At 37.9% G+C, this 14,675-nt stretch overlaps 1 protein-coding gene across 1 annotated transcript in view; it reads left to right on the top strand.

Annotated features, from left to right (window-relative positions):
• Positions 1-14,675, top strand: part of LOC150079207 (uncharacterized) — a 221,638-nt gene that overhangs the window by 150,987 nt on the left and 55,976 nt on the right. Inside the window, exon 6 of the mRNA XM_090382994.1 lies at positions 4,400-4,612. Within this exon, the coding sequence (XP_090239120.1) occupies positions 4,400-4,612 (213 nt within the window). The remainder of the gene's footprint in view (positions 1-4,399; positions 4,613-14,675) is intronic.

Genomic DNA, 14,675 nt, shown 5'->3' with positions numbered 1-14,675 from the left:
AAAGCGTATGACACAACTTGGAGATTTGGCATTTTAAAAGATTTACATAACCTAGGCCTTAGAGGGCATCTCCCCTTTTTTATTCAAAACTTTCTCGCCAATCGATCTTTCCAAGTTCGTGTGGGATCCTCACTCTCTCGCTCCTTTAACCAAGAGGAGGGAGTACCACAAGGATCAGTATTAAGTGTCACGCTTTTTGCCATAAAAATAAATTCCATCACAGAACAACTTCCTCCAACTGTAAACAGTGCCCTGTATGTTGATGACTTTAGCATTTTTTGCCAGTCGTGCAACATGAGGGTTATTGAAAGACAACTGCAGAAAGCCATTGATAGTCTGAATTCCTGGGCACTTGCAAATGGCTTCAGGTTCTCGCCGGAGAAGACCGTTTGCGTTCACTTTTGTCGCAAGCGTAATCTTCATCCTGAACCCGAATTAAGGCTCGGACAAAATGCTATTCCAGTAGCAGCAAACACAAAATTCTTGGGACTCATATTTGATAAAAAACTAACTTTTTTGGATCACATTCGTCAACTCCGCACAAAGTGCACACGTGGGCTTAATATTCTCCGCTCGCTCTCCTCTACATCTTGGGGAGCAGACCGATGTACCATTCTTCGGCTTTACCGTGCACTTGTGCGATCCAAACTAGATTATGGGTCCCAGGTATATTCCTCAGCCCGAGACAGTGTCCTGCGGTGGCTGGACCCCGTCCATCATCAGGCTATACGCATCGCTACTGGAGCATTTCGAACATCTCCTGTCCAGAGCTTATACGTCGAAGCAAACGAACCACCGTTATCGCTTCGACGTAAGCAGTTGTCTCTAAAGTACGCTTTAAAACTGAAATCCCTGCCAGACCACCCTACGTGGCCCTTCGTTTTTGAGCCACGATGGGAAAACTTGTACAATACCCGTAAGACTGCCAATCGCCCTTTTGGTATTCGTCTCCAACGGCTACTCAATGAACTTAATATCAAGGTAGACAAGGTTGCCCAAACATCAAGGCAACCCTTTCCACCCTGGCATGCTCGTGTCCCGGCATGCGACTTGTCGCTTAGAATCTGGGCAAAGTCGGACACTCCATCATGTGTCTACCTGCAGCTTCATTCAGCACACCGAACTGAATATTCCGACTTCGCGCCAGTCTACACAGACGGTTCGAAGTCGGAATCATATGTGGGATCTGCTGCTGTCTTTACAGACAGGACTATATCAGAGCAGATTCCCTCTGATTGCAGCATATTTACTGCAGAGCTGCACGCAATTGAGTTAGCCTTGGATCAAATTAGTAAATGCCAATACCAACGGTTCATTTTATATTCCGACTCTCTTAGCATGTTACAGGCTTTAATATCTGTGAGGTATAATCCTCATCCAGTTCTGTCTAGTATTCAGCAGAAGATTCACGTTCTCCATGAACGCGAATATGACATCCGCTTCTGCTGGATTCCCAGCCACATTGGGATAAGGGGAAATGATTTGGCTGACGCCGCAGCCAAATCAGCAATTCCCAATAATAACCGCTGCCTGTTAGTCCCCTATACAGACTACAGGCAAATAATACACCAAAAGTTATATTCCCAATGGCAGGATTCGTGGAATAGACAGACTGCGAATAAATTATATCAAATAAAGCCTGTAATTGAACCGTGGCAGTCTAGTCTGCGCAGGAATCGTAAGGAGGAAGTTGTTCTTGCCCGGACCCGCATAGGACACAGTCATTTAACTCACTCGTTTTTGCTGAGGGCTGGTGACCCTCCTATGTGTGTGTCCTGTGGCACAGTTTTAACGATTAGACACCTTTTAATTGACTGTCCCGATTTTAGCAATATCCGTCTTACCGCTTTTAATCATCTGACTGAGCCGTATACACTCAGTCAGATTCTATCTGACAATGACAACGTGTCGGCTGTTTTTAGCTATTTTAAATTAATAAAAGTTTTTAATCGTATTTAATTTATGTTATTGTTATGTTTTTATTGATTTATTTTTTATATCATTGTTATTATATATATGGACATGGTGGCCTTTCTAATTAGGTCACCGAGAATTTAAAAAAAAAAAAAAATTTTAAATATTACCTAGTCTTGGCGCACCATAGCCGTAGTTGCTAGTGCGCCAAAAAAATCCAAACAAACAAACAAACAAACTTGTACTGCAATGACTCCCTGCAGTCTCTGAAATACCCTGCATCTTTTTTTTCCAGGCTGCTGCTCATTCCAATAGAAGCAGTGCAAGAATCACTTTTACCTGTGCCAGCTGATACTCAGTGTTAATTTATTGTCATCTGTCCCGAAGCTAGCAGTTTTCCGACTCGCCTAACACTGCCTCTATAGCATCAGCAAATATTCTTGCAACCTTTCTATTTAAGTGTATCCCATCCCTGTAGAAGCAGTTTCTCCTGTTAACAAGCCTAGACCAGGCTGAGAAAAATTCTACCCCTTGAGCCTTGCACAATCTCTCCAGGGCTGAATTGATGGACAAGGCTCTCGTCATATACTCCTTCCTATCGTGTCTGGGTAGAATTGCAAACACTTTCAAATTCAATCCTAATTCACGGCTCTTTTTCAACAGTGACCTGTACTTGTTAAGTAATTCTGCCAGTCTGCTACTCTTAATATCTTTAGTGCCATCTTGTACTACAATATCACCTTTTGTACCCTTAAAAGATGATATCTGCTCTATAACGTTATCAACCTTTGTCCCTGTCAGATGTATTTTTTCGTGAGAAATCAGCAAGGCTTAAAAAAAAAGTAAGGTTACGTCCTCATAATGATATGACAGCAAGAGAAAACACCAAGATCAGAGGCATTGAATCAGAGTTTTTAAATTTTTGAAGGCTGGAATGATGAGAGGAGTCATATATCCAGTGATCCACATCTAAACCTTATTTTTTAATATTGCAGCACACTATAAAATAATAATCTAGAAATTTCTTTAGACTCTAGACCATAGCACATACTTAGTGATTTCCTGAGAGTGTCCTTCTAATTCTCCTGGAAGTGATCTCTCACAGTTCAAAATGGTCATCTAATTCATTGGTAATCTTAAAGAAAGACTACCGTAGGTAGCTTATTGATTTATGCAATGTTGAAACATATTAAAAGATTATATAGGATAATTTTGAATAATATTGAGTATATGAGAGTCCTCTTCCTTTTTATTTCACCTCATTTCCTAAAGTTGGAAGAGGATTAAATTAGCTGACAACAATTGAATAGCAAAGAAATGTAAATCCAAAAATACTTCATTATGACCTTAAGATTACCATTAAAAGCTAAGGTTTATCTTTAAGAGCCAAAATGTCTTAGTACTTTCAAAATAGGAAATGAATGTGGAAATCAAATCAGTTTGTTTTTCTGATGCCCATGAGTTTAATTTGCTTAACAAGTTAAACACTTATTAAGCAAGTTTGCTCTCACCTGTATTTGATAGTGTATTCCATATATGTAAACTAACCTCAATACAAGCAAAGAACAAACAAAATTGACCAAGTCTTTACAGCCCTTTTATTATTAAAAAATTGCTGAAATTAGTGCAGAGTTTGGTCAGTGTGCTGATCAAGTGGTTGTTAATTTCATGTGCTATTACTTTTACAGTACTCGTTTATATGACCACTTAATAGTGTCTGGCACAACACTTGGGTGCCATTTGTCACATATGCATCAGTGTCTGCAAATGTTTAACAGGAATCATAAATAATAAAGCTTTTGAAGGGTTAAAGTACCAAAGACCCAGAACAAATCAAATAATTGGTCTTATTGAACTTTAAACGGAAGCCAAAATACAAATAAGCATTTTCGTTGGAGCAATTGGCATAGCATCAGAAATCTTGGGGATGTAATTTATTCCCATCTTCTTGTTGATTATCAAATTTAACTGTGTTTAAGTAAACTAAACTAGCATAAGGCTACAAACAAAATTCCTGACTCTCCAGTACCTTGCAGATGACATGATAAAGTTGAAATTAGATAGTCATGATGGCTTTATTTTTTATGTAAACTTGAAAAACAGATAGTATTATTCATGGGTTATATGTATTTAGGATTGTTCATGGGTTGAAGTCATTTAAAAATATTTTGGTTTAAATTAACATTTAAATATTAAAATTTAAGATAATGACATGGTGGCTTTTGTTTCTTATTTGGGTATTCCAAATAAGAAACAAGCAGTCATTTTTTTTTTTTTTTTTTTAAATTGAATATTGTTTGTAACACTACACTTGCTACTAACTGTAAGATTATGGTTTTGTTTAACATCATATGTGAAATAATTGTTTTGTTTAAGTTAAGCTATCTTAAATTCTATACTTTTGTTGCTATTTGCTATGTTTGTGAAGCTTTATTTATTTAAGATTTAGTAAGCTTTATCTTAACTGATCTTCATTATAACTTAGGGTTTACCTACAGAAAAAGTTGAACATCTACACCATTTGATCAAAACTGGCATCCCTGATTTTGATTTGCAAAAAAAGCACTGCCTGAAACTTATCACTGCTCACTTCAGGCAGTTCTGTGGAATATTGTGGATGATGCACCTTAGAGATAATTTATCCATTGGTTGTCGTGTGCTGGAGGATGTCATAGTTTGCTCTTCTGCAGTAGAGAGTGTAAGTGTAAAATTGATAATACTTTGAGACTTATTATAGCACAGGCATTTTTAATAATGTGTGTTTTTATTCACACATCAGAAATGCCTGCTGTAGTTGTACATAGAGTTGCCGAAAAGTTATTGTATTCCTGTAGATTTTTTTTTTTTACATATAAAGATATCTATCTAAACATCTTACTTGCCTGCTCAACACAGCAGCAACAGTGCATGACCACATGAAGAGGCGACCTGAAGGTGGAGCCATATCAGCCCAGGTTCACTGGATGAGCTCACTGATATGGACATAGACTATTGGCGTGGGCTATAATTTTCTATAGAAATTTCAACATCAGATGCCACCTCTCTCTCTGATGTGTTTTGTAAAAACCTACATTTTGTTTCCAGTTGGAACACAACCTGCTGCATGTGATTTTATGGACAGTTTGACTGCTTGTTTATTACTATGGTATTTTCATGTAACTGATAGACTATCTGGTCAGATAGTCTATCAACTGTGGACAATGTATTATGGCTGTAGGTCTTAGCATGATGCCATATTTTTCACCGAACGTTTGAACAAAATTTGGCCAATAGCGTGGCCTAGCAAGATCCCCAAGTACTGCAGCGGATGTCACACTGGATCTAGCAATTCAGCCACCTCTTTTTAGACTACGATTGTGCCCATAAGGCTGTGTAGAATGTATAGATAAGATAGGATACAGTGCTTTTTTACTATTCTGTAGATGTGTTATTCACTATACAGGGTGATTCAGGACGAATAGTAAATATTTTTGGAGGTTATAGTATTGATTATTGTGAGTAAAAAAGTTAATATAAACAGCTGTATCTCCATATCCAATTCTCAATGGATACGGAGATACAGCTGTTTAAAACTGGCATGCACAAAGCCATTATGAGAGGTATTAAAGAACGATAAATGATAAATGACTTATTGTTTGTGTTTATTAACTTTTTGAATAATACAAAACAAAAATAATTGACAAATTTTTTACAGTTCACAATAAATGTTCAAAAATCCCACCGCCAACCTCAATGCACTTTGCAACTCTTGTGGTAATATGACGTGTTGTTCTTCTGAGGTTGTCTTGGCATTCCTTTATGAGTGCTGCAGTATCCAAAATGTGATTGAGCAATTCATCTCTTGCATTCACCTTTTCTTTGTATACTGTGCTTTTTATCCATTCCCACAAACAAATATCTAATGGAGTGAGGACTGGAGACCTTGGTGGCCAATGAACTGGACCACTGCAGCCGATCCATTATTCAGGGAAAGTTTGATTTAGTTATTGTGTCACCAGACAGATATAATGTTCAGGAGCTCTATCATCATGCTGAAAGTACATACCAATCCTTGTAGCCAAGTGAACATCCTCCAATAGTAGTGGAAGTTTGTTTTGGAGAAATTCTAGGTAAATGGGCCCTGTAAGACAATTTGCAACACAACAGGCCCAATCAATTGATTGTTAATGTTACCGCACCACCCATTAACAGAGAAGCGATGTTGAAATTTTGTTTATACAGTGGATTTTCATCTGACCACATATGAGAGTTATGGGTGAAAGTAGCTTCATTGCAGAACAGTATTAATGGAATTAATTGGCAATTAGCATTTACCCACTGACAAAATTCCAATTGCTAGGTGTCGTCTTCTGGTTGAAGATGTTGTACCTGCTGTATGTGAAATGGATACAAGCTGTGCTCACCTAATGTTCACCATACTCTTGTCTGTGGAACACTGATACGCATAGAAATTCTTTCTAAGTTAATAGTAGTAGTTCATCCACATTTTGTTTATTTGCACGTTTAGAAGAAATATGAGTGCTGGGAACTGTACCAGTCTCACACAGTTTGGTGTAAACACTAGTAAATACTCTTGAATCTGGTATTCTGCGGTTAGGAAACTGTCGATGGTATTCTCTACAAGCAGCAGTAGCACTTCCCCCACAAAAACTATAGGCAAACACCAAATTGGCATATTCAGCATGTGTGAAGATGTGCGGAATTCTTAACAACACTTCTAACGCCAAACAGCGTCAGGTTATAACTGCTTCTTGGTCAAATCGGATTCAGGAAGCTGTGTGCACCAGTTTCAAACAGCTGTATCTCCATATCCATTGAGAATTGGACACATGTTTATATGAACTTTTTTACACAGAATAATCGGTACTATAACCTCCCAAAATATTTACTATTCCTCCCGAATCATCCTGTATATGGGCATGTGTGCAGAAAGAGAGACAGAAGAAAGCTGCTGCCAGCATAGCTCTCAGGGTCACTGGAGTACTTAAACCATGAAGAGGCAATGGACACAACTCCATATATATTTAAATCTTCAAATTGAAAATGTATTGGATACTGCATGTAATTCAGTTACACTTTAGTGAGATAATGAATAAATAAATTGACACTTTACTTAACTATTTGACAACATTTTGAACAAACTTCATTCTTAAGTCTAAAGAAAAAGAAGAAAGGGTCATTCTGTTTTAAAGGAAAAATCTATCTACATTACTACCCTTATTCTAAACTTACTATTTTATATAAATTACAGAAAATATAAAATCAATTAACTATCTTAATGTAGTTCCTGCTAGGCAGCTAATTTTAAAGTGACTGAATAATTGTGCACACAAGTTTTATATTTGTTATCATGTATGGTTATGTTGTTCTGAATTATTTAACTGGCCAGTTAGCTAAAGTATAGAGTAATTTTTTTGTCAGAAATATTACTTTTAGAGTAACACATTTTTTTTTCTTTTTGGCTAACAATCCTTTCAATTACTAAATTAATTAAATTCAATTTAATCCTTCCAAACTTTTACTGAGTAAGATTTACAGTTACTGCAAGATTTATTACACTGGAGATCTTTTTCTTCTTCTGCATTTATGGATTATAGGATGTATTAGTATTTTTAGTTGCAAATGATGCAGGAAGAAAACTGATGCAGCATCAGCAAAAAAAACCTAATTTTGCTAATTATTCCTTTCCACAGCACTTAATTACTTTTGGACTGAAAGAAAGTTTTCACACATTTATCCTTCAGCCATCCTTTTTCAATTTATATTCTCATGTGTGGCATCTGAGCAAGGGTTACAGAGCCATTGGCATTTAGTATACTCAATCCATTTAATGCTTTAAATATTTCAGTCAGGTTTCCTCACAGGTTCCTAGTTTCGAAGCACTGAAACTTTCAGAACTGAATTCCTTTTTTGTAATAGTATTCTTTCATGGCCTTGACTAATCTGGTTGTTCTTCTCAGTACCCATTCCAAGGATTCAGTATCATTTCTTAAAATGAGACTCCTAGACCTATATGTACAGTGCTGAAGATGAATCCTAACCATTGCTTCATACAATGGGATAATTACATCCTTGTTCATGCTGATAAAATTCCTATATATCATTGATGGAACCCTACGAGCTGGCCTAGCAGCCTGTGTGCACCGTGCAGAACACTTTGTGTCAGACCATACAGTTACCCCCATCTTTCTCTCTCCACCACCTCAAGGTGCTATTACCATGTGACCAATTGAGAATGGCATTATTGCCATCCTCAATTGGTCAGTTGAAAAACCTCAATTAAACCTCAATGGTTATGATGAACATCGTGGCGAGATCCAATATTCCTTACATTTCGAGGGTACAGCTCTAAAACGGTATTCGCAGGCCGGCCGCTAGTTAGTACACCGGACCGAACCTATTGGTAACTCTCTAGGAGGCTTCTAGATCAGCTAGTGTATAAGCTTGCTACCTCTACTCTGCCAGATAGTGACTGGAGGGAGTCCGAGTAGTGTGTATGCGGGGAGCATTGTCGAGGCCACGTTATGTCAAGGATCTGGGTATATTCTTACCACGTGTACGCCATATCCAAAAATTTCATTACTTCATACAGCATGTCCCACTCACTTTTTCTTACTATTGAATACACCATGAATTGTCAAACTAATAGAGCACGCTTATCTGCGAAAAGATCTAAACCTCCCAAGGACTTCCTGATTCATTTCACAAATATACGTGGTCTCAATTCTAATCTCAACGATGTCCATTTCCACTTGCAGTCTGCCAAACCCCATGTACTTCTTCTGACAGAATCTCAGTTATCGGTTGATTCAACTACTGCTCATCTCAGATGCCCAAATTATTCGCTGTATTGATTCCTTTCGCCTCAAAGGTGGTACTTGTGCATATGTCCGATCTGATATTCCCTGTCAGAGACTTGGCAATTTGGAATCTCCTCTCTTTGATCTTCTCTGGCTTAAAATCTCTCTACCTCATTGTGTCAAATTCATCTGTTGTCTGTACCGTTCTCCCAACTCCACTAATCACTTGGAGCTCTTTGACTTCCTTTCTTTGCAACTTGACTTTCTCCAGTCCAACTTTCCTAACAGTGAGGTAATTTTCCTTGGTGATTTTAATGTTCACAACTCCAGCTGGCTTCCGTTTTCTAGTCACACCGACCCAGCAGGTCAAAATGCTGAGGCTTTTGCAATTACTAATGACCTAGCACAGATTGTTCATTTACCTACAAGAATACCGGACAATCCTAATCATACAGCCAATACGCTTGATCTTTTTCTCACAAACAACCCTTCTAAGTACACGGTCGAAGTGAAAGGTCCTTTAGGCACTTCAGATCACAACTTGGTGATTGTCTCTTCTCCAATGGAACCTTTATCTCATGGCTATTCCCAACCTCGTGTTTTTGGCATTACAAGAATGCAAAATGGGATGACCTGCGAGACTTCTTTTCTTCTTTTCCTTGGTCGGATTACTGTTTCAAAACTTCTGATGTCAACGTTTGCTCAGATCGTGTCAGTGAAATTATTCTTGCAGGAATGGAATCCTTTATCCCACACTCCACTTTAAAATCTCGTCCTTTATCTAAACCTTGGTTTTCCAATAAATGTGCTAAGGCTGTCCAAGAGAACAATGTTGCATATCATAATTGGCTTGTTTCTAATTCTTCGGTTTCATTTTATGCCTACACCAAAGCTCGCAACAATTGTAAAGCAGTTATTAATCAATCCAAACTAGAGTTTGAACAGGCTAAGAGTAGAAAACTTGCTTCTTGCCCTAATGGTAGCCGAGCATTCTGGTCTCTTGCCAAAGCTATTTGCCGCAACTTTTGCCCATCTCTGCTCCCACCTCTGTCCAAACCAAATGGTTCTGTTGTCACTTCAGCCAAGGATAAAGCTGACCTGCTAGCATTCCATTTTTCTTCCAGCTCATGTATTAATGATCTTGGTAAAACACCTCCCACCATTCCCAACACGCTCCATTCAATGCCTACTGTGGTCTTCCGTCAAAACGATATCAGAAGCATTTTGATGAATCTTGATGCTAAGAAAGCTCCAGGTCCTGATGGTATTTCTCCATTTGTTCTCAAAACCTGTGCTCCTGAGCTTATTGCTATTATTTGCCGCCTTTTTTCACTTTCTTATTCCAAAGGTGTTTTTCCTTCTGCTTGGAAATTTGCTCATATCTAGCCAGTTCCTAAAAAGGGTGACAAATCCCTCCCATCCAATTATGGTCCCATTGTAATTACTTCTACTCTTTCTAAAGTAATGGAGAAATCAATTAACTGGCAACGCTTAAACTACCTAGAAACCTTCCATCTGATCAACGATCGCCAGTATGGATTCCGTCAGTGTCGATCCACTGGTGATATTCTGGCTTATGTTACCCATTTATGGACTATCAATGGAAAGGTTCAGTGAAACACAAGTAGTTGCTCTTGACATCTCAAAGGCTTTCGATCATGTTTGGCATAAAGGTCTTCTAAACAAGCTTCCATCTTATGGTTTGCCAACTGTTTTTAGTAATTGGTTATCCAGTGTTCTCTCTGATCGCTCACTGAGGGTGATGGTAGATGGCTCTCTGTCTTCTAACTTCTCCACTAATGCCGGTGTCCCCCAAGGTTCAGTTCTTTCCCCCACTCTTTTCCTCTTGTATATCAATGACCTTCTTCCATTGACTGGAAATCCTATCCATAGTTTTGCCGATGATAGCACATTGCATTCAACTTTCCATTTTTGAGAAACCTTGTCCTGCTCAATCAGCTTCAACTTCTTGAAAATCTGCTACCAATTCCTTAAATGCCTATCTTCCAGTAATTCCCCAGTGGGGCAAAGACAACTTAGTTGATTTCAACCCTTCTAAAACTCAGTCTTGTCTTATATCTCACAAAAAAGGATTCTTCTGCTCCTATGCTTATCTTTAGTGACACTCCGATTTCTAGGCAAAATGATATATCCCTTTTGGGGATTACCCTGACTTCTAATCTCTCTTGGCACAAGCACATTACAAATATTGCTTCCTCTGCATCTAAGAAACTTAGTTTTCTCTTTCGCTCTTGGCGTTACTTTTCTTCCAAACAGCTGCTCACTCTGTATAAATCGCCAAACCGCCTTGCCATGGAATATTGTTCTCACATCTGGGGTTGTGCCCCCAAAACCTCTCTCAGGCTTCTTGATTCCATTCAGAAGAGGGCAGTTAGGTTAATTAATGATTCATCTCTAACAGAGTCTCTCCACTTGCTTTCTCATGGACGCACTGTTTCTGCTGCATGCCTCTTCTACAGATACTTCCATGGGCACTGTTCTTCTGAATTGGCTTCTCTAATTCTCATTCACTCTTTCAAAACAGTCCGAACACGTGCCGCCACCAGCCAACATCCATTTACTGTCCAACTTCAAACTCACAGAACTAACTTTTCATCTTCCTAATTTATTCATTCAACTGCCGTTTTCTGGAACAACCTTCCTTCATACGTATTTCCTGAAAATTACAATCTACAGAAGTTCAAGTCCAATGTCAACAAATATCTTCTTTCGTCTTCTCAACCTCCAACCCAAGCACGGTAGTAAGTACTATAGGTTCTAATACCTCTCGTGTTTGGGGTTCACATAAAAAAAAAAAAAAAAAAATTTTCATTTCTCAGCCTATCTGCCTAATTTTTATAGGTTTTTTTGTAGTAATACACCTTGATTCTTATCTTTAATCATCCTGCCAACCTTTTTATCATCATCGGCAAACAAAGCTTGATATGCCCTCATCAGTATTGTTAATAAATATTGAAAATAGTAAGTGACCCAGCACTGAACCCTGAGGGACTCAACTAATAGTAGTTTCCACTTAAACCACCCTCTGTCTTCTGCCACTTAGCCATCCAGTTATCCATATCAGTAACTTGCTCCAATTTGTGTAACAGTCTTTCATGTGGAACAGTGTCAAAATCTTTACTGAATTCTAAGTATACAATATCGAAATTATTTTTTGTATCCAGTTCCTTTGTTACTGTGTGATACTAGCTATCAAATTGGTCAAGATCTTCCCTTAAGAAATGCATGCTGTGATTTCCTTACTGCATTTCTGTAGTTATGAAATCATAATCAGTTTAACCACATTCCTATCAAAATGATTCTGCAGTAGTTCTGTAACTACTGGCTCCAATATTTTCCCAGGGACAGAAATCAAGCTTACTGGTCTGTAATTATTCACTTTGTCCTTTTATCACCCCTTTGTGAATGGGATAAATCTAAGGATGCTCTGGTAATTATGCCAAAGGTTTGCTTATCTCTCTCTCTCTCTCTCTCATGCTTCTTTTAATATAATATAAATTCCTTTAGCCCCATGTGTCTTATTTACTTTTAGTATCAACAATTTCTCTTTCACTTCAATCTAAGTTTTTGCAAAATCATTATGCATCATATACTTCTAATATTCCCATCCCTGAAAACTTCTTCATGCATGAATGTAGATGTAAAATATTTATTTAATTTGTCAGCAACCTGAACAGGATCATCAGTAGTTATGCCATTCATATATAGTGAGCCAATGTGGTGCATCCTTTTCCCTGTAGTGTTAACACAATAAAAGAATTCTTTGCTACTTAGTTTGCCTAACTTTAATAACTTCATTGTGCAGTCAGATATGAAGTTTTCTGAGCAATGCAGACAGGCTGCCAGGGCAGGTCATGGGGTTTTGTCAATGATATACAGGAATTTTGCTAGCAGGGGAAAAGGAGATGATTGTCCCTCTGTATAAGGCAATGGTCAGGCCATGCCTTGAGTACTGCAGATAGGTCTGGAGACCTCATTTTAGGAAGGATGTAGATTTGCTTGAACGTGTAGGCGCCTCCGTAGCCAGATGGGAAGGAGCAGCAGTGTGTAGCACACGCTTCTTGATTAGACTGGGGTTCGAGCCCGTCACCACCAAACACGGAGGATGCGGAAAGGTCAGGGAATGACCACTGCATATCCTGGAGCAGTATGGCCTTAGTTGCTAATGCTCCTAAAAACCAAATAACAAACAAACAGCTTGAACGTGTACAGAGAAGGGCAACAAGATTGGTGAGGGGAATGAAGGGATCCTCTTACCAAGAGAGGCTTAAGTTCTGCAAATTGCAGCGGCTGGAAACTAGGCACCTGCGAGGTGATCTGATTGAGGTGTATAAGGCCTTGAGTGGGTTGAGCATGCTGAATTCTGACAGAATTCTTCCACTTGTTCAGATTACGAACCTAAGGGGGCATAAATTCAAATTGAGGAAAGACAGATATAGAATAGATGTGCGGAAATTTGCCTTTAGCCAGCGGGTGGTTAATTGCTGGAACAAACTTCCATCTGTCGTTGTGGAAGTTGATAGGTTAAATAAATTTAAGGAGGAACTGGACAAACATTTAGAGGGAATTGTTTTGTAAATTTTTTTTTTTTTTTTTTTTGGCTGATGCTGCATAAGCTCATACACTTGCTTTCTTGCATCACATATCATTACTACTACTACTATTGCAGACTAGGTTATAGTTACAGTATGTTTCTGTGCCCCCTGTTAATTTATAACTATCCATGCATATTTGTTCTCCACCACCAATCTCAGTAGTTCTTCCAATGTCCATTTAGGACTAAACCTTAAACAATATTTCTTAGTTGGTATAAAAAGTTTAGGTGTTTCTATGATTACTTCTTTGATACACCCACACCTGACTTTGTGTCAGGTTTTTGATTTGCACAGTTTCATTTTGGACATACTGAAAAATGAAACAGTGCAAATTGAAATAAAAATTTCCATAAGAAACCATTAAAATATTAAAGAAAGGTACCAGCACTACAATTTTTAAGAAATTTAAATTAATCCTCATTTGCCTTTTCAATTATGAAAGAATGAAGTGAAATAAACAGGGTTTTTTTTTAGGAGCATTAGCAACTAAGGCCATATTGCTCCGGGGATATGCACAGTTTCATTTTGGACATACTGAAAAATGAAACAATGCAAATTGAAATAAAAATTTCCATAAGAAACCATTAAAATATTAAAGAAAGGTACCAGCACTACAATTTTTAAGAAATTTAAATTAATCCTCATTTGCCTTTTCAATTATGAAAGAATGAAGTGAAATAAACAGGGTTTTTTTTTTAGGAGCAATAGCAACTAAGGCCATATTGCTCCGGGGATATGCTGTGGTCATTCCCTGACCTTTCCGCATCCTTTGTATTTGGTGGTCACGGGCTCGAACCCCCGTCTAATCAAGAAGTGTGTGCTATGCACTGCTGCTCCTGCCCACCTGGCTATGGAGGCACCAAATAAACAAGGAAAACAAAAACTTTTATTTTTCAATATAAATGTAAAATATAACTTACACAAAACTTGATAAATTTACAAGGAACAAGTTTTCTCTTCCTCTGAATCTATAGGATTTGCAGTTGAGATGTCTTCTCATTCTTTTAGCTTTAAATATTTATCTAAAATCTCTTTAATGGCTCCTCTTTTATGGTCATGTAAATTTCCTTGTAACAACTGTTGTATGTATCGCCCATACTAATTTTTATCTTCTTTCCCTATTAGGATTGTCATTCTTAAAAATCTCAATTCTTCATCAATTACTCAGGACTTTGGAAATTAGTTTCAATTTTAAAGTTGGTTCATAGGAATTTCTTACAAACTGCATTGCTCTTTTGCTATTTGTAAATGAACAATGAAGAGTTGCATTAACTCTCCATTGTTCATTTCTTGATTATGCAAGGCAAACAATTCACTTGTGTCACTTTATCCATTCCCTTGAAGT

The sequence above is a fragment of the Mastigoproctus giganteus genome, chromosome 10, assembly GCF_048544385.1.
Source record: "Mastigoproctus giganteus isolate SK-2022 chromosome 10, ASM4854438v1, whole genome shotgun sequence".
In the NCBI taxonomy this organism is placed as follows: domain Eukaryota; kingdom Metazoa; phylum Arthropoda; class Arachnida; order Uropygi; family Thelyphonidae; genus Mastigoproctus; species Mastigoproctus giganteus.
Note: the sequence above shows the minus strand (reverse complement) of the source record. Positions and strands in the feature narration are given on the sequence as shown.